General features: G+C 39.2%; 1 protein-coding gene across 1 annotated transcript in view; it reads left to right on the forward strand.

Annotated features, from left to right (window-relative positions):
- LOC122799619 (CMT1A duplicated region transcript 1 protein-like) overlaps positions 1–25,603 on the forward strand; it is a 922,387-nt gene that overhangs the window by 167 nt on the left and 896,617 nt on the right. The window contains exon 1 of the mRNA XM_044068803.1: positions 1–700. This exon is cut by the window's left edge and continues 167 nt beyond it. Coding sequence (XP_043924738.1) covers positions 175–700 — 526 coding nt within the window. The 5' untranslated portion in view covers positions 1–174. The remainder of the gene's footprint in view (positions 701–25,603) is intronic.

Here is a 25,603-nt window from a genome sequence, read left to right on the forward strand (position 1 = left end):
ATTTCAACTTCCTGACCCTTTTGAATTTTTAATTATATACATAGACTCACGTAAAGTTTCTAGCTCGCCTCCTTTATAGTTAAACTGCTACAGTGGAAAAATGCCTTATTAACCCAAACACTTTAGTTTTATTTTCTGGGAAATATATGTTGGATAATCATAAATCCGGGTAACATGCCAGAGATTGATGGTGGGACATGGAAGATTGGAGGAGGCACTGGTCTGGAGCTGAGATGTATGAATGGGTGTATTACTGTCTGCGGGGTATGCGAAAGCTGTCTGTTAGTTTCCAAGTTGTGTACTACCAAAGAATGGTTTTCCAGAAGCGCAGATGCATCCCAAAGACGCTTCATGATGGGTCTGGTAAGGAAGTTAAACAACTTGGACATCCTGGAGAAACTGGAGCAAGTGCTGCTTCCAGACATACGGAAGGACTTCACTTACACCCGATCCAGAACGAACCCTGGACTCCCAGAAGATAGCGGCAGCCTGAGTTCGGATAGAGCCTTGGACCAACAGTTACTGCAGAAGCAAATGCTAGAGGCGTGGGATTGGTTTTCTCGCAGAACCTACTGGACCAAATTAAATTATCTTTTGGTGCTGTTTCAGCTCTGTGATTCGCAGTTGCTGTATGCCATTGGAAATCTTATTCGCGTCTTGCTTATTAGAGAGAAAAGTTTAAATGGAAACAAATCAAAAGGTAACAAATTCCTCTAAACAAATATAGTAAAATTGATGTTTTATTATGCTTGAGTAATGTGAGGATAGCAATAATGCAAAATGAATGTGTTTTATAATTGCACACATATATCATTACTCATTTGCATACCCCCAACTGTCCTGATTTGCTATATCCCTCTTAAAATGTTTGATTTTTTTTTGGTAAATCACAAATGATTATTGCAGCCAGTCAATAATGACAGGCATTCCAGGTTCACATTTCTTACTGTTCAGAAAATGCATGTTGAGGCAAAGCCTGGCCTTCTATTAGCTTTTTTTTAAACTGAGAGTAGCATTTAGCAAATGTGCCTAATTTTAGGCCTTTATCCCCCATTATGGTTGGATTAATTTTAGAGCAAAAAGTTGAGAGGCACATTCATCTGTGGGTTTGATACATTGTACCTTTGCATTTTCTACTTATTATCTCAAGTCTTACCCATAACTCAAAGCTGTATTTGATTTTTGGGGACCTGCTATATTTTACCTAAAAAAATCTTTCCTGTAGTTTGTGACTATTTGATAGAAAAGGAAGGAGTGACTCAATCAGTAATGACAACCATTACAGTGGCAAGCTAATTTTTTTCTATGGAAAATACACAATATATATTCTTTTATTCCCCTAAATATTCTAATTCCATAGTACTTATATTTAAAACTCTCCTTATTCTGCGACCTTTGGCAGCGATTATTTTTGGTTTTGTTTCACTTCTTGATGTGAGACTGAAAGATATGTACCTAGCAATTTTGATGCTTACTGTACAGTTCTTTACTGCTGGATGCGGTGAGCTGCTTTTTTCTCAACTGAAGGCTCAACAAATTAATCAGTTGTGGCTGCATATGAAAAATACAACAAAATAAAGCTGTTAGTTTGTCTGAAGAAACCACACCATAAAATGGTTTCATGGTTGTGTTAGGATGGGAGTGTGTGTTCAGGGCATCTTTATCTGGTTAAAGATATACTGTGCACTTACTGTTTCTGGCTTTTCAGTCCAAAATAGAATTTAAGAATACTTACAGAGAGTATAGCATTGATTCCAAGGCTGTCCTACATCAAGCAAAGCTATAACTCCTGTAGCTTTTATACTCCTTTTACTTTTTCATTTAACAGTAAGATTCTCTAAGTTCTTAAAAAGGATGTCCTGGACCTTTAGTGTGAATTTTAGAAGATGTTGTTCTTGTTTCCATGGTTAAATACTTATTGGAAGAGTGTCAGCAATCTATTTTCTGTATAAGGCATCATTGTTTGACAGTTGGAATAATGGTTGAGATCTTCACCTCCCACGCATGAAGTACAAGGTTTGATCCTGACCTCTGGCCAATGTCTGAAGTTTGTATGTTCTCCCTGTGTTTCTTTGGGCTCCTAAAGGAAAAAAGCCAAACCAGCAAAGTCAGGAAACAAATTTAATATCCTACAAAGGTAAAAGCATGCAAAGCTTTCATGTTAGAACAACACTTCTTCAGTGCAATTAATAAAAACAATTAAATCCTGTCCCAGAGACTCCCCATGCTTTGGAATAGGATTCCAATCTACATTAGGCAGAGCCCCTCACTAACACTCTTCAAGAGAAACCTTGACGAGTGGATGGGAAACAGAACATTTACCCCGGGGATCACTGCTGGACAGAGGCACAAGGAATTTATAGCTCTGCTAGACAGAGGCACAGGGAACTAATCTAAGGGGGCAGCAAAAGCCAATACATTCTGGCTAGGCTTATAGATTCCCTCGGGCAGATAGCCTAGTACTTACCTATGAACCTATGAACCTAAACACTCCTGCCTTCCTTTTTTCTGGTTTCTTTGGGTTCCTCCCACCACCTAAAAACATACTGAGTGTTTCCATCTCAAACTCACCAATTAATGGTGCTATGGGCAGCAGCACAGACCCTGCATGGTACCTTGTAGGGGGAAGAGTTGAATAGACCAATGCTTTGAGCATCTACAGACTACAGGGCAGGGCAGGGCTATCCACTTGACAGTGTAAAGTATGGTTCTAGGTGATTTGGTCATAATAACTAATTTTGCCAAATGGGCATGGGTTTACCTGGGATAGCTCTGTTGAATGAAAGCTGGACGTAAAATCAATCAGCCTGCTAAACATGAACTAAGAATTGCTAACCTCAATGTAGGTTCACTGACAGGACAGAGCTTGGAAGTAGATGATATGATGGTACAGAGGAGGCTGGACATCCTATGTATCCAAAAGATAAGATGGTAGGGCACTACAGCAAACCTACTCGGCTTGGGATCCAGAGTCTACTACTCAGGAGGAGGACAGGTTAGAAATGGTTTTGGGAGAAGGCAGTAAGGGATGTCATCAGAATTAGTGACAGGTTCATGGCAGTCAGACTCTAGTCTAATGATAAGGCAGTATTCATAATCTCAGCTTATGCCCCACAGCAGGGTTGCGATAGTGAGGAAAAGAGTGCATTCATACAGCAGTTGCAATTCATACTAGAAAAAGCAGGACAACATTAATTGGTGTTGATAATGGGTGACTTGAATGGACATATTGAGACAGAAAGAAGAGGATATGGGGACTGCCTGGTTCCACATGGGTGGGGCAACAGGAATAAAGAAGGAGAGGCCATTCTAGATTTCTGTCTGGCAAATGGCTTGATAGTAGCCAACACACAGTTCAAAAAGACAGTGAGGCCATCATAAGATCACATACAAGAGTGGCCAACATACACTTCAGGTAGACTTCCTTCTAGTAAGGAAAAGACAATGGATAGTGTGACGCCCCTGCACTGGCCCAGTAAACAAGTAGCCTCAATCCTCACCACTGGCATCAGCTAGGTGACATACACATTGGGAGGATGACAAGTACACACACAGTAAAGTGCAATTTCTCCTAAGAGCAAAGAGATCGCAGTCAGTCTGGGGCTGGTTTCTCCCTCTCTCTCCAGATCCCCAGTAAGACTCCCCACTGGCACAGCTATAGAATTGAGTCCTTAGCCAGTGTTCCAAGCCAAGTCCTCCCAACACTCTCTCTGTCCAACTAATGCTTCATGTCCCTGCCCAAGTAGCTGACACATGCACACACTTTGAGATTTGATTTATACACAAACACACACCTAGGAAAGGCTGGCACAGGTTTACTAGCTATGCCCCCTTCTGCTCAGACTATAAGGTAGTAATCACTGCTACTGGAACCCATTATCAGCTACTTTAAGGCCTTTACCAAAGGGTGTCCAGTCCTGCTGTGTAATGTTACTATTAATCCAAATGGTAGTCTGACCAAGAGCAAAGCTATTTAGGAGTGGCCTGTACAGTGTCGCAAATACATATGCAAGTACTAAGAGCTTAAATATGTCTGACAAATATCAGCCACAAAGGTAGGTTTAAATATATTTAATAATAAATAATAAAAGAACAAGACAATACTTGGTACATCAGCACAGTAACTTCAGAGTTCAAAATCACAGGAAATATTTTAAAACAACATTGCAGGACAGTCTCAAATAAATACTGAGAACATCTAAACTAATCTTTACTATATTCCAAACTATAACTAAAAGAGATACTATGCCTTAAATCTTACTTACAGAGCAAGCCAAGTGCAGATAGTGATGATGAGTGGATGTTCTTACTAGGTCCAAGACAAAATACAAAATGCACAGTCTCTCCCTGAGAGAGTTCTTAAATTAATATCACATTTTCTGCTGGGTTAGGTTGGATGACATAATTTTTTGTCACCTGACTTCAGTCCCCAGGCTAAAACAGAAACTAACGGAATGTAACATCTCTGTGAGAAATACATATCTCTCAGATCATTGCAGATCTTGGAAGTCGTAAAACAATAAAAAGCTTTTACATTTGAAACCTAGTAACTTATTTCTCTTTCAAGACAATACAAAGACTTCTAGCTGTAGACATTGTGTCTGCTACTGAACTGAAACTGAGAGATAACATGTTTTGTTTATGGCCCAGCTATAGAGTAACTTAACCACAGCTATTCTTAAGTTTTGCAAGTTAATCTTCTATGTTCCAGCAATGTACACTGTAGATACATCTTAGCTCAGTACATAACATACAGTTCTGTATAAATCATATCAATATGCACAAATGACATAAAATTATTTACAAAATTCCAGATACCTGGGCTGACAATATTTCCCTGTATCACAGGTAGAATCAATGACTGCAAAGTCATTCCCAGTGAAACAGTTTGCCCACAGCATAAACCACTAGTTGCCCCAATAAGTTGCAAGTAGTGGTCAGAAAAGGTTGTAAGGTCAACAGAGACCATGCTGAATACCTGGAAGTTGACTGCAGAGAAAGCCCAACAGTTCAAAGAATCAATCAGGGCTGTAGCACCTAAAATACAGGAGGAAATAGGTGGAGTTGAAGAAGAATGACAGTGCCTCAAAACCATAAATGTGAAGACTACAGAACAGATATGTGGCTGAGCCATGTATGAAAATAGGGTACATAAGGAAAGCTAGTGGTAGAATCCAGAAGTTCAGGAAGTCATCAAAAAATGAGGAGTACAGGAAAAGGTGGGAGATAGAAAAGATGGACCAGGTTAGGAAGGAATATTGGTTGGCTAACAAAGAAGCTAAGAAAGAAGTTGCAAGTAGCAAAGAACAGGGCATTGGCAGCACTCTACCAGCTTCTGGAAAGTAACTCAGTAGGTTGCACAAAGAAACCATATTACGTTGCAAGCAAAGAAAGAAAGATAATGAAGACAGTCAGACACCCTTCATAAGAGATGCCAGAAATATGCTCCTTACAGTCCACAGAACATCAAATCAGATAGAAGGAGTACTTTTAGCAGCTTCTAAATGAAGAAAACCCCACATAAGCTGTACTACTCCAAACACAGCCTACAGTGAGAGAAAAAGATGAGACCACTCTAGGAAAAGTAAGAATATCACTAAGGAAAATGAAGTTAGGGAAACCTTCAGGCTCAGATGAGGTCACAACAGATATAAAGATGCTGGGCGAGATAGAGGAGAAATGGCTCCTGAAAGTACTCATAGCAGTGTGCAGAAAGAAAGGCATATCACAGATAACTGGAGAATAAGCATGCTCCTGCAAATGTACAAAAAGAAAGGGGACATCCACAACTGTGGGCAGTACAGAAGTATCAAACTCATGTCACATTGCATGAAAGTTCTGGAGAGGATGATTGATAAATTGATGCGTAGAGTAGTACAAAGTAAGATGGGAGCTGAGCAGTTTGGATTCAGATAAGGATGCAACACACATGACCCGATGTTTGCAGTGAGACAGATAGTTGAGAAGAAGTTAGAGATGAGGATGGAGTCCAACTGGGCATTCCTATACTTGGAGAAGACATATGACAAGGTCCCAAGAAAACTGATTTGGGCAATACCAAAGTGGTTCAAAGTCCCAGAAACAGCAGAATTAGTGCAAGCTACATACAAGGACCCAATGACTCAAGTACAAAGAGTGTTTGTCTCTCAGTGGGATTGACTGTACATCAGGGTTCAGCTGTGCCTCCACTGCTGTTCATACTGGTGATGGACTACATTAGCAAGTACATCAGAGGGGACAGATCAACAAAGTTGCTGTATTCAGATGGTGTGGCATTACAGGCAGACTGTGAGAAATAACTTTAAAAAATGACAGGGAAATGGAATGCAAAGCTGAAGGCAGATTGGATGAAACTAAGTACAGATAACACAGTAGTAACGGCAGCAAATTGGGGAAAGAAGAAGCTACGAATTTGAGATAGAAGGGAAGATAGTGGAACAGGTTAATTGCTTCAATGATCTGGGAGGGGTGGTTGAGGAGAAGGGGAATCTCAATGAAGAGGTCAAAGCTAGAATCAGAGGGGCTTCAGCCAACTCCCGTAGAGTATCAAGAGTAGTGTATGACAAAAGAATGCTAATGAAACTGAAAAGTAAGGTGTACAAAACAGTGGTGTGACCAGTACTACTGTATGGTATGGAAACCTGGGAAGTAAAGGCAGAGGTGATGGAAATTAAGTGCCTGAGATGGGTGGTAGGAAGCACACTGTGGGACAGACAAAGAAATGAGGACATAATAGCAGAAGCCAAAGTAGCTGCAGTTGGAGAAAAGATAAAAGAGAGCAGATTATTGTGGTTCAGGCACATATGCAGAAAAACAGAGGACAGTCTGATAGATGATGACTTGGGACAGACAGGAAGAAGGTAAGAGAAAATGACAGCATCCAGCAAAGAGGAGGATGGATTGTGTGAGAGAAGATCTTTGACAGTCAGGCATGAGTGTTGAAGAAGGCAGGAGTGTAGCATTAAATTGAGAGAGTTGGCAACAGTTAACATGACTCCCCTGACCCCATGTAGAAAATGGGGAAAAAAGGGGTTTGATAATGATGGTGATGATTTGACTTAGCCATAATCTTCAAGAAGCAGACCCTGCAGTGGTGTAGACAGTCAAGTAACAAAGTTTAGATCCATCTCAGAGCCGCATTACATTTTCACAGGTGCAAATGTAGTTGCATACCATTTACATATTGTAGTTTACTTATTACACTTTTGCTAAAAAGACAAATAAAATGCATTGTTTCACTTTTATCTTGATTCAAACAGCTTTACTTCAACTTCTTTTACATTTTTTTTGTAAAAAAAAGTGTGTGACCTTTTCCAAAATTATTAGGTTTCTTCCTACAGACGGTTTCTATTTGCTATTTATTCTTGATCTATTTTCATATAATGGAAGAAATGGCATCAGTGCTTGTGTAAGGTAAGTTTCTTTTTAATAGTGATACTTCCTCTTGAGTGCTTACATTACATATTCAACCATGCAGTGCACAGACATTTTGAAGATCACTTGCATGCAAAAACAGACAGACTAGGACTTAGGCAAAGAAACTGGACTATCAGGTATATAAGAAATAAAACAATACTTTGACAAGCTTTCCAAGATGATTGTACAGTGGTCAACAGCTTAACTTCAGCTCTTCCAATGTAAAAAAAGAAACTGAAAGACAAGGGCAGGAGCTCTGTCATTTTTAATAAATTAATTCACTGGCTAGTAAGTAAATTTCTTGGATGCCAGCAAAGAAGAAGAGAGACTGAAAGAAAATCAGCTAGGAAAAAGTGAAGAGAAAACACTGAAAAGAATCCTGCAACTGTTGAGGGAAAAACAGTTCAAGCTCCAGCTTTGGTGCAAGACATGGCTTCCAGTAATCTAGAGGAAAGAAATAGGTGAAATGTGGTCAAAGCTGATTAAAATAAACAACACACTAAAAGAGTGTATCAACTCAAATAGCAAAAAGCTGGAAAAAATGGAAGAAACTTTAAAAAGATACTCAAATGAGCTGAAAAAGAACTGCAAAAATCAGAGATCAACATGAAGAAAATGCTGGCTGAGTTTCAGATTCCCCAAGAAGAGATGTTTCAAAAATAAATTGTAGAATTAGAGGACAGAACATGTAGGGAAAATCTGAGATTTTCTGCTGTACCAGAGAATCTAGAAGGGAACAGGCTGTATTAATTTTATGAAGGCACAAATAAGCAACTGGACTGGTATTCCAGAGCAGGAACTGTTAATTGAAAGGGCACAGCATTTGTATGCTCTAAACCTGACCATGAAAAAGCAGCCAAGACCTATACAAGCAGAAAGAGTTGATCCTGACAAAAATGGAGACAGTAGAGTTTTTGTGGAACATGATTATTCATTGTTTGCTAGTCAGAATAAAAAAAATATTCCAGCAATAAGGGGATGTTGAGGCAGGTGTGAGATTCAAACTGCTGTAACCATCTGTCTAGAATATTTTTATCTGGGTATCAAAGTCATTTTCTGATGCAGAGCAAGCTAAAAAGGACATACAAACGTCTGTCCAACAAGAAGTGAGACATCAAGTAGAAGGGGACGCTCTTCTAATTTTTCTGATAACAAAGCACATGGATAGACTTTGCCTGTGAAACATTTTCCATTGTTTCAGAAGAAAATGCTATAGAGAAAATCACAAGAGTTGACTAGAAGAATTGTGAGTACCTTGGAATTGAACCAGAGTTTGGAGTTGGGAGATGGAGATGAGCAGTAAGAAGACCAACAGCACAGCAATTAGTGAATAAATGTGAGACTGCAAAGTGTTAGTCATGTTTGTGAAACATGGATGTAGAAGAAAAAGTAGAAAGATTGGACTTTTGTTGACTTTAACTTGTGGGGAACTGAAAAACATTTGCCTCACTTCATGTCATTAAGGTTTGGAAGTACACTGAGGGGAGGGGAAGAGGAAAGAAAAAGGTAACTTTAAGAAAAACAATTTATTTTCTTAATAGTATTTCTATGAAACCTTTCATGATATAAATTTTATGTTTTATACAAAATTATTTTTAGTTGTTGCTGTATGTGATAAAGATGCTAATGTAAACATATGTCCTTTTCTTTCTTTCTTTTTTATTATATGTAGGCATTGTAATGCAAAAAGAGAAAAAAGGCTAGACAAAAGTATGTTTAAGTTAATAGGCTGTAATCTTGGGCTGTTGGGGTGTGGTGCAGAAGTAAACAGATTATAATATTAATATATGCAGAACTGATATGATAACTCTTACTTTTGCATTAGTGAATGTCTGGATTAAGACCTGGAATGATGCCTCAATACATACAGAAAATGATTAACTTTAACAATTGGCTTAGTTTCTGATGTCATTCCAGGGGGACCCAGTACCTGACAGCCTGGGAAGATATGATCAACAGACCACAATGCTCTGCTAGAGATGTCCTGCATTGGTCTCACTTGGGCTTCAGGCTTCTGCAAAGGCTCTTGCTTCCCTCATAGTGCTTTTTTAGGAAAAGTCCTGAGGTCGATAAAACCAACATAAACAATTTCAACAAAGCACAAATTAAAGGTCATGCTGCTAAATGATAGGAGTCTAAACATGAAACTGCACTCATTGTAAGCATTCTTAACCCTGGAAGTTGCTGACATTTGTGCAGTCACAGAAACCTGGTTCAAAGCTGCATAGAGCACCCCGGCCTTACCTGGTTACTCATCCTATCATACATTCAGACCCCAAACCGTGGGCAGCAAAGCCAAAGAAGGTAAAGTTTCAATGTATAATAAAGACACACACACCTCCAGGCTGGTCAAACAGTATGATGCACAGGAGACACTCCAGGTGCAGTTGACCATTGACAAGACCCCTATTCAAATCAAAGCTAGCAACAAGCCCCCAAATTTGACTTAGGATGCCCACCCCATCTCTCTAGACCTCTTTGAATCTATCAGGATTCAACCCTTTACCCTGATCCTGGGCAACTTTAACTACCCAACCATAGATTGGAAAAAACACTCATGCCACATTGCAAATGCCCAGAGATTCCTTGATTTTTATCAATGCAAATGCCTTGGAACCGCTAGTTGATGCCCCCAGAATGGCGATAATGTCTTGGACTTGATATTAACCAACATGAGTAACTACTGAAGCATCCCTACAGTATCATCCTCCCTGGTAAGATCTGACCATAAAGTGGTCACTTTCAAAGTCATCATCTCCCCTGACCCAGATGTAGCTAGGGTCAAACAAAAAAACTTCTCCAAAGATGATCACAACCTCTTGAGGGATGGTATAAACAGCTTCACAACCCCCTCCCCCCTGTTGAAACTGACACCAATGTCCAAATCTACACCAAAGTACTATACAAGCAGTTATATAGATGTATGGAATAAGGAATACCTGACAGGACAAAATCATCTTCCGCAAGGAAGAGTAAATGTGTCTGGTGAACATCTGCAATAAATAAACTATATAACAAAGAAGAAAATTGCTGTCCAGGACCAAGAAGAAGCAGGTGCCCAATTGGAAGCAATCTCTCCTTAGCCTGAACAAGCAAATGAGAGCACTAGTGAAATCCTCTAAAGCAATCTTCGAGTCCAAATTGGCCACAACTACTAGAGACAACCATAAGGCCTTTTTCACATATATCCACAGTCTCAAAGGAAGCACCAAGATCTGTTCAGAACTGGTGATCAAGGGCACAACATACGCAAATGCTGTAGATATAGGCAAGCTACCGGTTGACAGATTCATTGAAAATGTCACCCCTCTGCCCCCCCCCATCAGTAAATCAGGACATCCCCAGTACCTGCCCCCCTCCCCTATCTCTAGAGAACAGATCATCACTGCCCTCTCAAAGGCAAAAAATGCAGCCTTCATAACATCCCAGCCTGCGTCCTACATGAACTCAGGCATGAACTTGCAGCACCATTAGGCACCCTATTTAACTAAAGCCTGAGTACTGGCTTTGTCCCAGCCAAGTGGAGGACAGCTACTGTCATCCCTTTACCTAAAGGTGGAGTGTCCACCAATCTGGGAAATTATTGACCCATCAGCCTAACAAGCCTGATCTGCAAGGCCATGGAATGGATTATCATGGACCTCATTAACAGGTACATTGGCAACCTCCAAACACTTGACCCCACACAGTTTGGCTTTGTCAAGGGGAGGTCATATCTGTTAAATTTGATTGACTTCTTTGAGACAGTCACCAAAGCCATGCACGAAGGGAAGACAGTGCACACCGTCTGCATTGACCTGGCCAAAGCCTTTGACACTATTCCCCACTCGGGCATAATAGATAACCTCTCTTAACTAGGCATCAATCCATATGTTATAAAATGGGTAGCAAACTGACTCACTGATTGTACCCACCTAATCAAAATAGGGGAAGACACCTCAAGCAGTAGACCCTTAACAAGTGGTGTACCCCATTGATCAGTCTTGGGGCCTCTATTATTTGGGATATACTTCTCTGAGGTGCAGGCCAAAACCAGTGGGCTATGGCTGTCTAAGTTTGCAGATGACTGCAAGCTGGGTGCGGTCATCAATTCCCCAAGTGATGTGGACATCCTCCAAGGGTGTCTCACCCAAACAAATGACTGGTGCCAGAAACATGGATGCAAGCTGAATGCCAGAAAATGCATCATCATCCCCTTTGGGGGAGAGTGACATCCCCACATATTATCACATTAATAACATTGTCCTAAGCATGCAATCAGTCATGAGGGATTTGGGCACCCAGGTTGATAGCAACCTGACTTTTAACCACCATGTTGCTTCCATTGTAAGGAAAGCTTTCTACATGGCCCACCTCATAAGTAAGGGTATCTCATCCAGGGACAAGGAGATCATAACATCCCTGTATTCTTCCCTTATAAGGCCAATTATTGAATACAACACCCCCTTCGGCATGTACCTCGCAAAACACATGCAGCAGCTGGAGAGATCATAGAGGTTCCTCTCAAGAACAATCCAGGGCCTCAAACATCTACCCTACACAGATAGGCTGAAAGCCCTGTCCCTCTACTCAGTTTCATACAGACTCCTCAGAGGTGACCTCTGTCTGGCATACAAAGCAATCTCAGACCCCACCTTGATGGGACTGCTGCATATCCGCAAGTCAAGCTCTACTTGAATAACCCACATGCACAACCTCAACCTGGTCTGTGACATCAATAGGACTTGTTAGAGGGACTGATTTGTGCCCCAGAGACTCCCCATCTGTGGAATATACTCCCTCTCCATGTCAAGCAGAGTATATCATTATCCCTTTTGAAGAGGAACCTGGATAACTGGATGGGAAACAGAAAATACACCCTTGGGATTCCACCTGTGTCCCTGCTGGACAGTGGCTTTGGGTGCTGACTTGTCTGAACATGGACTAAACTCTTAGCTAGGCTTATAAGGGTCTCAGGACCAATAGTCTAGTAACTTCCTATGATCCTATGAAGACCCTTGACAATCTAATAAGAAGTTTTAAGTGGAAACAAGTATATGAACTTACACTGAATATAATGAAAATTTTCCTTTAGCAAAAATGTTTCAATTTGTCTTTGGAAGCCTGCACCTAAGTGCTACATTTTCTTTTCTCCTACATTTCCATGGAGACAAGCTGATTATAGAGCAATAAAAGAAAGCTAAAGCTCTGGTTTCTTCAAGACTAAAAGTTAATGTTTTCTAAAAGCATGCACATTGTTTTTCACAGCTGGGAGGTGAGTAAATTATGTAATATATATGGATCTTGTTTGCTTAAACAAAGTAAATATAAACAAAACTGACTTAACAGAGATGATTTCTCTGAAGCAGCATTTCAATGAATGCACGGAATGCTGAATTCCTTTCCCTGTGAAAGGAACCACTTTGCCACCATGGTAATTAACCAGAATGGAGCAAAAGTAAGCCCACCAAAGTGGGGGGCTGCACCCCCACACCCCCTACTTAAATATACCAACTCTGAGATTGTACTAAATGAAAGAGAGGGCACAGTCCACCATGGTGGCCAAGTGGTTCCTTTCACAGGGAAAGGAATTTGGCAGTCTGTGCGTTCATTGAAATGCTCCTTCGTAGAAATCAGCTTAGGTAAGTCAGATTCGTTTAAACACAGTAGACCCATATATGTATATATGTGTGTGTGTGTGTGTGTGTGTGTGTGTGTGTGTGTGTGTGTGTGTGTGTGTGTGTGTGTGTGTGTATAAAAACACCAACTTGCGTAAGTAGAAGCACAGGCAATAACATGCTTCTTAACATGGATAACCTCAACTTTAGGTTAATTAAGACTCGTGTTTGCAGCTGTCTGTATGGGACAGTTGTTCCTTTTAGGAGGGTTAAACATCATTATTTGAAGGTGTACATAGTTTTGTGTGTTTATATTAAGTTACAGGTCATGGGTGTATTCTGGCGGTGTGTTTGTTTTTTGTTTGAGGGTTTTCATTAAAATAAAAAATCTTGTAAAACATGACATAGGTTCCAATGCTGTTGATAAGAAAAAAATGTATAAAGGATCGACCTGCCAAACATTAATGGGCGTATGTTTCACAAAATTTGGAAACAGACATTTATAATGACTTTTTATTATAATTGTAACATTTTCCATATTGTATTGGAATGTGAATTGTCTCACATGTAGAGACGAAGAGTAAAGATTATATTGAGATATGTAGAGTGCAAATAACATTGATACAGGAGACATTTAGAAAGAACTGAGCATGTGAATTTGATAAAGAAAGGATTTCAGAATGGATATTCAGCTGAATGTCAGGGACAAAGGAATAGAGGTGTATTTATATTAATTGCTAGAGGAACTCCAATTATGATTGAAGAGAAAAAAGATGATAATGTCAAGTTTGTGGTAGTACGGGGCTGCTGGCAAGGAATGAGGATTACACTGGCCAGTATTTATATTTCACCTAAAATGGTATTATGTTTTAAAAAACTGGGAGAATGAATCCGCTTTCAGCAAGAAATATTACTTAACAGGTGGGGACTGGAATTTTTTGACAGCAATGTGGATGTATCTTGGGGGGTCTAGAAGGGAAAATATAGCAAAAGAGGGTAGATTTCTGAAGAAAGTTATGGAAATATTTGGTATGGAAGACATGAATTCAGTAGTAGGAACTCAGAAAGAATTTACATACTTTTCACCAAGGTGCAATAACTGGGCTAGACTAGACAGAAATTATATTCACAGGAACATGTGCATTTAGTTGATAATTTTGACACTTATCAGTAACTATTTCAGATCATGCACCAAAAATTACTAAGATAAAAGTGCAGGGTAATGAAGTAAAGATGAGACACAGATGCTTCCCTACCTACCTGTTAAAGTGGAATGGGTAGTTGAAAATATTCGGGTGTTATTAGGGAAGATAGAAGGTACTCCAGAAGTTATAGCTAGTGAGTGGGATAAATGAAAGAAGTGTTAAAATAGGGTAGAAATGAAAAAGAGATACAGTTAAGAAGTAACAAGCATTATTTAGAACTACTGAAAATGGTTAAAATATTACAGAATAAGAGGAATCTGACAGAACAGGAAGAGGAACAATTAATTGTAGAGGGCTAAAGAGAAAACAAGGGAGTACCTGGATAATATGCATGAGTTCAGAAAGACTGCTGCTAAGTGACTGTTTTTTGATAATAACTTCAGAGAACAAAACATTTTGGAACAACTTAGGCAACAGAAAGTAGAAGGGGTTGTTGCCAGACATGGGGAGCCTATAACAAGAAAAATAACCATAGGTTCTATGGAGGTATTAGAAATATTTTAGAAATTTTAAGACAACTTGTAAAAGCAGATTAAGTGGGGAAATCAACAAAAAGCACAAATGGCATATTTATGGAAAACTTAAATATGCCAAGGTTAGAAGGAGAGGCTCAACAATTAACAGTTAAGATAGAAGGAGATACAAATGTTGATGTATATAACCAGTCTACAGGAAAGTCTCCAGAAATAGATGGTATTCTGGTGGAAGTTTGGAAGCTAGGATGGAAGAAACTGATAATGATCTTTTAGGTTTTGTTTAACAGTATTTTAAAAGGAGGGGAAACACCAACATCCTGGAAAAAAGCTGTGGTGGCTGTAATACCTAAAGATTGTAAAGACCCACCAGATCTAGCTTTATATAGGCTCATTTCAATGTTAAACCATGATTACAATTTGTTTATGTCTATAATGGCTAAAAGAATGTCAAAGGCATTGTCAAAATTGATAGATATGGATCAATGTGGTTTTGTGGAGGGGAGGCAAATATTTAGCAACATTAATAGAGCAATGATAATCCAGAGGGAAGCAGAATATAAGAAAATATTTCTGTTGTTGGTGGGTCCTGATTCAAAGAAAGCATTTGACAGACTAATTTGGTATTTTATGAGTAAGGCAATGGGAGCATTTGCATTTCCTGGTATAATAATAAAGTTAATTGGGGGGATATATGAGGGACTGGAGGCAAAAATCAAAGCATAAGTGTTCCTCTCTGATAAGTTGTGGCTGAACAAAGGAACCAGGCAGTGGTGTCCTCATTTTCCATTATTATTTGCATTATATTTAGAACCACTGGCAAAGAAAATAAGGAACTCAGAAATTCAAGGATATAATTGGTATGGTTTTCAAGGAAAGTTAACTGTATTTGCAGCTGATATTATTTTGTACCGGACAGAACCAGAAAAGGACATCTCAGTGTTGAGAAACATTCTTAGACAGTTCTGCTTTTTTTCAGGATATACAATTAATGAAGATAAAACAAATGCTGTAGCTATTAATTTCTTCAACAAGGCCCATATTTGTGGGGCCATGATAAAATGAATTGGTTAGGAATATGCATTAAAAGGACGCTGTTATGGCAGATAAAGATATGTGGCAAGAGACTGAATAAAAGATAATAGAAAAACTGAAAAACTATAAGCTCTTCCCTATGGGTCTGGATATCAAGATACAAGCAGTGGAAATGTTTTTATTCCCTTCAGTTTTATATAACTGCCTAGTGGCACATAGGCACCATTATAGTAAATGTTCACTAGTAATGGGCAAAAATTATTTTATATTGTTCTTTTCTCCTTGATCATTTAAAATTTCTGTTAATAGAACAATAAGAGGTAATCTCTGTATACTACATTGTTAAGTTGTTTATCTTTTTTACCAAACTTTATCTAGTTAATTTAGTAACTGTCTCAGTAGAGTGATCTTGTAAACTTTTCAAAGCCAAAACCCAGGCAGCAAGGAAAAGGAAAGGCTGTTTAAATTGCAGATCTTTGAGTACGTGGAAAGCAAGAAAACATGAAAACATGAAATGGTTTTAGAAGGACAAAAACATTTTGCATAGACATTTTGTTCATTTTGAGAATTATTCGTGGATTTATATGCTGAAATGCTCGTGTTTCTGTGTTACTTTTATCTTGAAGACATTTGATAAATTGAACTTGATGGTGATTTTTATTGTGGATTGTTGCCACTCTATCATTTCCACTTTTGACATTATTTCTGTTTTTCGATGTATTGTGAAATTTCATGTAAGTTCTGTAAGTTCTAGAACATATTTTTTTCCCTTTTCTAAAACAATGTTCATTCTGGAGAGAATAAAATTGTGGTTGGAATTGTTGCTTCTTAGAGCTGCTATCAGCAGCAACTGTTGTCTCCATTTTAATATGGTAGCTGTGGAATAATCAGAATATTATTTGTTATCTCTCCTGTGTAAGTCCCTATAGGATTAGCCCAAGTATTTTGTGAAACTAAGTCTCTGAGTAAGATAAAAACTTGAGAATGAGGGCTGTTTTAACAAAAAAAAAAAAAAAAAAATATATATATATATATATATATATATATATATATATATATATTTATATATATGTATATATACATATATATATATATATATATGTGTGTAAATGTATGTATTTGTATGTATATATATATATATATATATATATATATATATATATATATATATATATATATACACACACATACACATACACATATAGACACACTGTAATATATATGTATATATATGGGTCTTGTTCACTTCACCAAAATCCCATTTTACTGACATTCATTTCACTGAGACCAAATCACCTAAAGTTCAAAACACTGACAACTCATTTCACTGAATCTCATTTCACCGACAGCTTAAAATGTTAAATTTCACAAGACTAAATGGGAAACCATACACACCAAAGTCAAAAAACTAATGGTTACCTCTTTCCAAACTTAAAAACTACTTGTATATCCTCTTAACAAAAACAGATAATATAAAACCAAACTAAGTGTGGATCCATGCCCCCACACCCCCCTACGTGGGGGGCTGTGCCTCCCACACCTCTCCAACTATATATACTAACTCCAGGTTGCACTACAGTGGGGAAAAGGGCATTATTTTACAACATGAACTCGTGCTAGTGAAATCAAAATGAAAATCTTCAACTTTTTACTTAAGACATGAAGCACTATTTAGTGTAAGTTAACAGTGGTGGGTGATGTCAAGCTCTGCTCAAAAGCTGACTACAAAAACTGAGGAAGAGAAATTGGAAGACAGGGATAGAGAAAGAGGAAGGATTTTTGCATAGTTTTGCATCAGTTTTTTTACCTTACCTAAACCATTCATCACTGTTCCAATACAGGACTATCCTGCTTTCCTTGTGATCATGACCACGGAGGACCACTTTGGGATTATTTGATTGCAGGATGTGTAAATGTTTTGCTCCTTCCCTCTTAGTGCTGGTGTGGTAGAAGTTGCCTTCACCATTTCCTGCTAGTATTTCCTCCCCAATGCCTACAATTTTGGCAGCAGTGGCTCCATTGCTCTTCTCAGCATATGCCTTTATGGTACCAGCACCCTTATCACAGCAGACAATATTTCTGGTGCTGACATTTCTGATGTAGGCATTTTTAGTGACAGTGGATCTAATTCCTGTGAAGGCACCATAGCTGGTGCTAGCAGCCTAATTTTATGCCATCTCAGTATCTGTAGTACAGACCTGTCCACCAGCACCCAATCAATCACATTTTATATGCCCTGGCTCTTCTAATGCCCATGTCTTTGGCATCAGCTTTTCTAGGAGTGTCTTTTTCTGACATTGATGAATGTGTTGCTGTGATTCCTGGTAGTGACTTTTCAAAATCAGTGGCTCCTGCTATAAAACATTCTTTACAGAACAGCACCTTCCACCCTGTTTCTTAGGCTACATTAAGATCTCTGGTTCAAACTACAGTCATTTTGGCATCTTCCTTCCACGGCTAGTGCTCTCACAAGTTCCTTTATCTTCCCCTTCTTTCTTCAAGTGCAGTGATTCCTTAAAGCTGGTGTTTGCAAGAAGCTATTCAGGTCCATAGTTGGAGTCGCATCCCAAGAGGCTCTGAAAATCTTTTTTTAGTTCTAAGGTACAAAATCTGATTTTGACTTTCAGTAGAAGATAATGAGGATGAAGAAGAGGCCAGCTCTCCTTTCCTGGTTCACAGGTTCATATGTGTTTACTAAGCTAACTACCCTATGGGGTCTTTTTAAGCCTAGCTGTGCTTCCTAAATGTATCTGACATGTTATAATACCCTGGGGTTATTTTAAGGGGTATATCTACGCTTGCGCATGGATAGTCAAGAATTTATAAGCTGCCTCTGTCTACTAGAGACATAGGTGCCAGACAAGGGGTAAACTTCCTATTCCCCATCCATTGGTCCATGTTACACCTGAACTGGTTTAGGGAAGAACTCTGCTTCACATTGATTGGAAGCCTGTTCCATGGAAAAGGCAGTCCCTGAGACACATACCTATCCCTCCATCATGCCCTATTTATGATGAGGTTTAGGTCCCTAGATTAGATAACTCTGATGCTATTTGTTTTTGGGGTGTGCAGCAGGTCCATCAGAGTGAGATCAGAGGATGCTTTGTAGGCCAGGCATGGATTGTCTCTGGGCAATCTGTAGGAGACTAAGTACAGCGATAAGGCTTTGAGGTGGTCCATGTGGGATATGTTGCTTAGGCCATGTATTCTTTTTGTGAGGATCCTCTGTGGAGGCTCCATTTGCTGCATATGCCTGGTCAGGTACATACCAAAGGGGAAGTTGTACTCCATGAGTGGTCTAATAAGTGCCAATATAGTAGAAAAATGACATCCTTGGACCTAGATGCCATACCCTTGCTTATAAGCTGCACAATATAGAATAATTTCCTTACTACCGTAGACACATGATAGTCAAATGTTAGGTTGCTGTCTACATGTGTACCCAAATCCCTGACTACTGGATCTTGTCTTGGGGTTTATTATCAATGTGGTAGTTTCCATGGATAGCCATCTTCCCAAAGATTACCTTTGTGCATTTCTTGGCATTAGGTTTTAGACTGTGGCTGTGGCACCAGTTATTAGTTATGCAGGGTATTTGTGTCATTGGGGAATTCTCTGACTGCGCTTAGTTTGCAGTCATCTGCAAACTTGGTCAGCCAGAAGCCCTCGACATTACTCTTGACTTCAGAGAAGTAGATACTTAAAAGGACCGGCCCCAGCACTGAGCCTTGACAGACTCCACTGGCCTCTTTATGGAGATCAGCTCCCCTATATTTACTTCTTAGGTCCTATCTGTAAGCCAGTTGGTTATCCAGCAGGTGACATAGGGGTTTATACACAATCACATGAGTTTGTCCACAAGGCCTGAAAGGGATATTGTGTCAAATGGTTTGGCCAGGTCAAGGTGGGCAGTTTGCAACATTTTGCCCTCGTCCATTGCTTTGGTGACCGTCTCAAAGAAGTCCGCCGGGTTGAGTAGGTATGACAAAACTAAAATAGGCTGGATTCAGTGTCTGAATTATATGTCAGTTGTTTATCATTTCCATGATAATTCTTTCCATGCCTTTGCATGTTGAACTAGTCAGACTTATGGCTCTGTAGCTACCTCTATCTGTATATGGCCCACCCTTGTGCAGAGGGATGACAGTTGCAGTCCTCCATTACCTTGGCATGAAACCTTTCTGAAGGCTGTGGTTAAACATGGATTCTAATGGTCCTTGGGGTCCTGTTCATCCCAAGTTTGTATACAACAGGGATGGGGTTGGCCTAATGAGCCTATTTCTTCTCCTAAAGAAAACTACAGAAACCTGTCACTTCTGCCCTCTAGCCTTCTGGATAGGCCCATTTTGATGGATATACCACTACAGTCACATGGGAGAATGATGTTAATATAGTTCTTGTTCCAGAGAAGTAGAGCAGTATTTTCCAGTTTATGAAAGTACTCAGTTTGGGCAGAAACTCCCTAGTCAAATGTTATTATTTCTGCAGGTGTATGTAAAGCTTCTACCTTGCTAATGTGGGCACTAAACTGTTTAATACGCATGCTGAATTTTAAAGGGTTATGGCAGATGAACTTCACTATGTTGTGAAAGGGTTTCTGGAGTGTTCATTGAAAGGTTCATGTTATGAATTTACTGTGCTTTAACAACCTTATGGCCAACATGGGCTACAGTGCAATGGAAGGAGCCATTAGAGCAGCAGTATTTGGCATTGCTATCCACTGGCACTCCAGACCATGACTGATCAAGTTCATCAATGATACTAAGGTGACCTTTGTGGACTTTCTATTCAGAAGTGCCCTTCTGTTTGTCATGAAGCAAATGTGTGCATCATAAATGTGAACTAAACAGGGCTGAGCCTGACGGCTCTGGGAGTAAAGTTTCACTCTATTCAGTATTCTGTTTTGGAATGCTGAGGAGCCATATTTGGATATGGTTTCAGAGTAGCCCACTGCAGGAGCAACAGGAAGACACTGGGAGCAGAGAATCACCAATGTCACAGACCCAGAGGCCATATTCTCCAGTAGCTCCAGGAAACCATGATCATCCTCAGAATAAATCATAGCAGTCCTGACTTCTTGCAAGATTGTTCTCCACAGGAGGCAGTTGGAGAAATGTTTCCACTCATCTCCCAACAAGGAAAAAAATCTTAAGGCACATGTATGTCAGGAAAATTAGACTTCAATATTATTCACTTCCAATTTCATATTCACCCCAAATTTTATCATCACTCTTCTCCAAAGTTTCATAAAATCTGAAAGAAATGGGCAGGAAGGAGATACAGATGCTTGTCAACAAAACAGTCCTACAAGAGACCCCACCTAACTAGAATGAGTTAAGATTATTTCATATTCCTTTTAGTGGTCAGGAAAGGCAAGGACCTCAGACACATTCTCCATCTTGGTGACATAAACACCTCCAGTCATCCTGAATTACATATTTTAGATGATTATAGTACAGTCTATCCTTCCATGTATATCCAAAGGAGACTGAATGTGTTCTTTGGGCCTCCAAGATGCCTACCTCCTTATAAAAATTGCTAAAAATTCAAGAATGTTTCTATGTTTCTTATCTGGAGCCAATTGCTACCAGTTTCAAATACTTCTGTTTGGTCTACTGTCCATCCCCAGGGTGTTACTCTGCAGTATGTCTGCAGCAGAACTTTACCTTGAGGTACAGGGATCCAAGATATTTGTGTACTTTTGTTTAAAAAGCACACTGCCAGAAGCTATTTTAGTGTTCGACTATTGATTTCTTGTTTTATTTGTGCATTTATCTGTATTTAAGGCTGAAATTAATGCATTTGCTCAAACTGTGTTGCTATTGGTCTGACTGACTTGAAATTGCCTTGTCTATATAGTTTGTTAAGGTTGTTTTGTGGTAGCATACACTTTCAAGCAATCTTTTTGTGCTTTTACATTGAGGACTGTGATATTTCATCTAGTGGCAGTAAGTGGTGGCCTGGTCTAGCTGAGTTGGAAAACACAGAATTTACCTATAAAAGTAGTACTAGGACTGTATGCTGCAATTTACTGATGCATTTCCTAAAGTTAAGTTCAGAGCAGCTAGCTTGCGCATCAGGAAGCACTAATGCCATATCCTAGCACTGTCTGATACCATTATTCAACTTTAGTCCATTACCTTAGAGACCTCTGCAAAACCCAGTCCTCAAATCCTAATAGCCTTCCCTAATCCAGACAACACGGATATGCAATTTCCTAATGTCATTGTAGCCAGCTTGGTAGATATGGGCATCCTGACATAATGTGACTATTGTCTCATGTTCTCTGACAACCTTTTAATCCTTAAAGAGCCCAACACAGTGTGCAGGAGATGTACATATACAATTTATTTGGAGGCAAACATCTAGCATACAAACAATGTTGTCATGAACACACACATACTACATCTACCACACATAATGTCCACACACATAGACCATCTTATGCTGAGGCACAAAAAAAGCCATCTCCCCAAACCTCAAAGACCTCTTAAGCCTACAAACAGCAATGTCTATCCTCAGCAGTCTCTAAAGCATACATCAGAAGCAACACCAAACACCACACGTAAACCTACACCCAATGGGCCCCCAGAAATAAAGCCCATAAGGCAAGCAAACAATTTACCCAGGACTCCTTTCATAGGGGACTCCATTGTATAATACAGAGATGCCCCACTCATCAGACTAGGCAAGGAGAATATTACAGTCAGTTGCTTATCTGGAGCCAAGATCCATCAAGTTACACAGACACTCAGGTCATTGCACCATAGGTACCAGTATGATTTTATCATAGTCCATGTGGTCATAAATAACCTGAGACATACCTTTATAGAGTATATGACAAGAGACATGATGAACGTCTCTGAATATGTGTCTCAGACTAGTATGTGCCTTGCAGTGAGCAGCATTCTACTTTACCAAGAATGATGCCACAGTATGAATAAAACATGATTGATTTTAAAAATTGGTTTAGTTTCTGATGTTGTAGAATAGTGTGTGTGTGCTGTGTCTTTAAGAAACATTTCAAGGTCAGCACTTGCATATAAATAGCAAGCACGTGCTAGCTTCAGTGCCATTTTGAGAGTGCAGCCAGAGAGTGAGCATGTATGAGTATAATAGCTAGGTTGCTTATAAGTTTATCTAAGTTAAAGTTATTAAGCCATAATCCTGATGTGTTTGTACATAATAAAGCGTCTTGAACAGAACCCAGAAAGACTTGCCTACTTTATCATGAATGAACGAGCTACATGGTGTCAGAATCGGGATTCCAGAGACTGCCTTTCAGAGCTACGAGGTGCAGAGTTAACAGTGAAGGTAAACTAAAAGAAACGAGTACAAAAAAGGGCCAGAAACAAACCAAAGGTAATGAAAACCTGCATAAACTATTTTATAAAAAGATAAAACAAAGCATTACAAGGGCACAAACCACATTATTAAACAAGTGAGAGGCACAAACGGTTTATTAATTAAACAAAATGTTTAAAGTTAAGATATTTGATAAAATGATTATCAGAAGAGCACATAAGGGGTTCAGAATTACCTCAGAATTGCAAAATGAGCATGTTTAAAGCAAAACAGGGATGTTTAGAATAAAACAAGCACAAGAAAAGTATAATGGGCATGGAAAAAGATTAAATGAGCAAAATGAATATAATAAGGGCAAAAAAGGGCATATTAAACATAAATAAAGCAAGGTGACTGCATGTTTTTTGGCAAAGTACTATGTTTTGGCATAACTACTATTTCGCATTGTATTCAGGGTAGAGCTAGAGTTTTTTGAAGTATCTCTAAGTGTGTGAAAGTCCTTACAGTGTGTGCTTATTATATTATTATGCATTTATTCCAAAGAATTTATTTGTTTGCAAAGTGCAACTATTTTGTGAAGTACAGTCAAAATACAGCAATTTTGAAAAGTTTATTGTGCTGTGTGTGTCTGTTTGCAAAATGCCACCATCACAGTATGTTTCTTGCACTCCAAAGTTATTTGGCAAATTGCAGCCATTTTGGGAAAGTTTCGGTGTGCCGTGTACTGTTTGTTTGCAAAGTTCAGTTAGTTTTAAATATTTCTTACACTGCTAAGAGGTGATTTCTTACAGTATATTGATTTCAAGAGTATTACAGTGCCCAAGAGACTTATTTTGCAAAGTTAAGTTATTCAGAGGTTGTTGTGCTACTCGGCATAGTTACAAGTACTGGCATATATTTCTGGCATATGCATATGTGTGAGTGTTCATGCATACTTGCAAAAGCCTTCGCTGGTATGTGTTAATATCGCAGAAGGATTTCGAAAACCATCACCACTGATGTTTGATCAGAATGTTGCAGAGAATTGGAGAATATTTGAGCAAGAGTACGATATTTTTATGCAAGCACCTTTTTCTGACAAAGATGCACACACCAGGGCATTCATTTTGCTAAATCAAGATGGGTCAGAGGCCACAGAAAGAGAGCGTTTATTTGTGCATGCACCAGCAGTATACGAGGGAGAATGTGAAAACTGTCATATTGTTGTACAGGCTGAATCAAGGGAAGACCCTGAATGTTTGAAGTGCATGTTCAGGGAAATGTGTAAACCCCAGACAAATATTACGTTATAGAGGCATTTGTTTTACACAAGATCAAAAACCAGGGGAATCTTTTGCAGCTTACAGTACTGACCTGAGAAACAAAAGCTAAAATGTGTCAGTTTAGTGACATAAAAGATGCGTTAATGAAGGACAGGCTTGTGTGTGGTATTAATAGTGCTGCAGTGAGAAAGATTTTGCTTGATGACAGTGATTTAACGCTGAGCAAAGCTACTGAGATTTGTAAAATCCATGAATTTACAGAAAGCCACACAAGTATGCTTGCAAGTGATAAGAGCATAGTTTCAACAGGCTCCAGAGCAAATGTAGACAGCATGCAATATGGGGCAGGCAGAAGCAGGCCTAAGCACATGGCACCTGCCACTCCTCGGGATTTCCTGGAAGGTCCTGTAGTTTTCCAGGAAGTTCTAAGAAAAGGTCATGCTCAGTGCAGTACAAGGGTGAGTCAGCAAAACCCAAATCCAGCTTTATTGTTAATTGCCGCAATTGTGGTGCCAATCATGAGTCTAAAAGAGACCAAAATGCTTAGCATTTGGTCAGCAATGCCACAAGTGTAAAAAATGGATCCATTTTCAAAAGTTTTGCAAATCAAGTAGAACTCACACAATTATAAAAAAGGGTTGCTTAAAAAAGCAAGTTGATCATATAGAGAGCTGTGATTTTACTTTCTATGTAGATGATGTATCAGTAATTGGTGAAAAGGTTGATCCAGTAAATTTGCTGACAAAGAATTAAGTGCTTTGTACTGTCCAGATCAATGGTAAATCCACCGAGCTTAAAGTAGACCCTATCTCACAGTGTAATGTTATGTCAGCAGACATATTTGCTAAGGTGGGAACTAATGAACAACTCAATGTGGTTAGCTGTGCACAGGGTTGCCAGACATCCCTATTTGGGTGGGACTGTCCCGAGATCAGCAGCCTGATTCGAGTCTTGCCCTGCCAGTTTAAATCCCGGGCAGCCTCCGCTTTGTTTTTTTTTTTTTTTTTTTTTTGATTGGCCCGTATACCGGCATACGGGCCAATCAAAAATCACTAAACACAGAGCTTCTTGTGTTTAATGCGGAAGTCTGGCAACCCTGGCTGTGCAAAACTTGTTGCTTATGGAGGTGAAGAAATTCAAACCGAAGGCTCAGTAGTGCTTTCATGTTATTTGGCTAGGAACTGTTACAGCTTATTATTTTATGTAGTCCAAAGAACTGTGGAGTCATTAGTGGATCTCAGAGACAGTCTGAGAATGAATTTGCTTTCTTTTACTTAAGAAGTTCATCATATAAGCACATATCCTAGTTC

This window comes from Protopterus annectens, chromosome 4.part0, assembly GCF_019279795.1.
Source record: "Protopterus annectens isolate FY-2018-M chromosome 4.part0, PAN1.0, whole genome shotgun sequence".
In the NCBI taxonomy this organism is placed as follows: Eukaryota; Metazoa; Chordata; order Ceratodontiformes; family Protopteridae; genus Protopterus; species Protopterus annectens.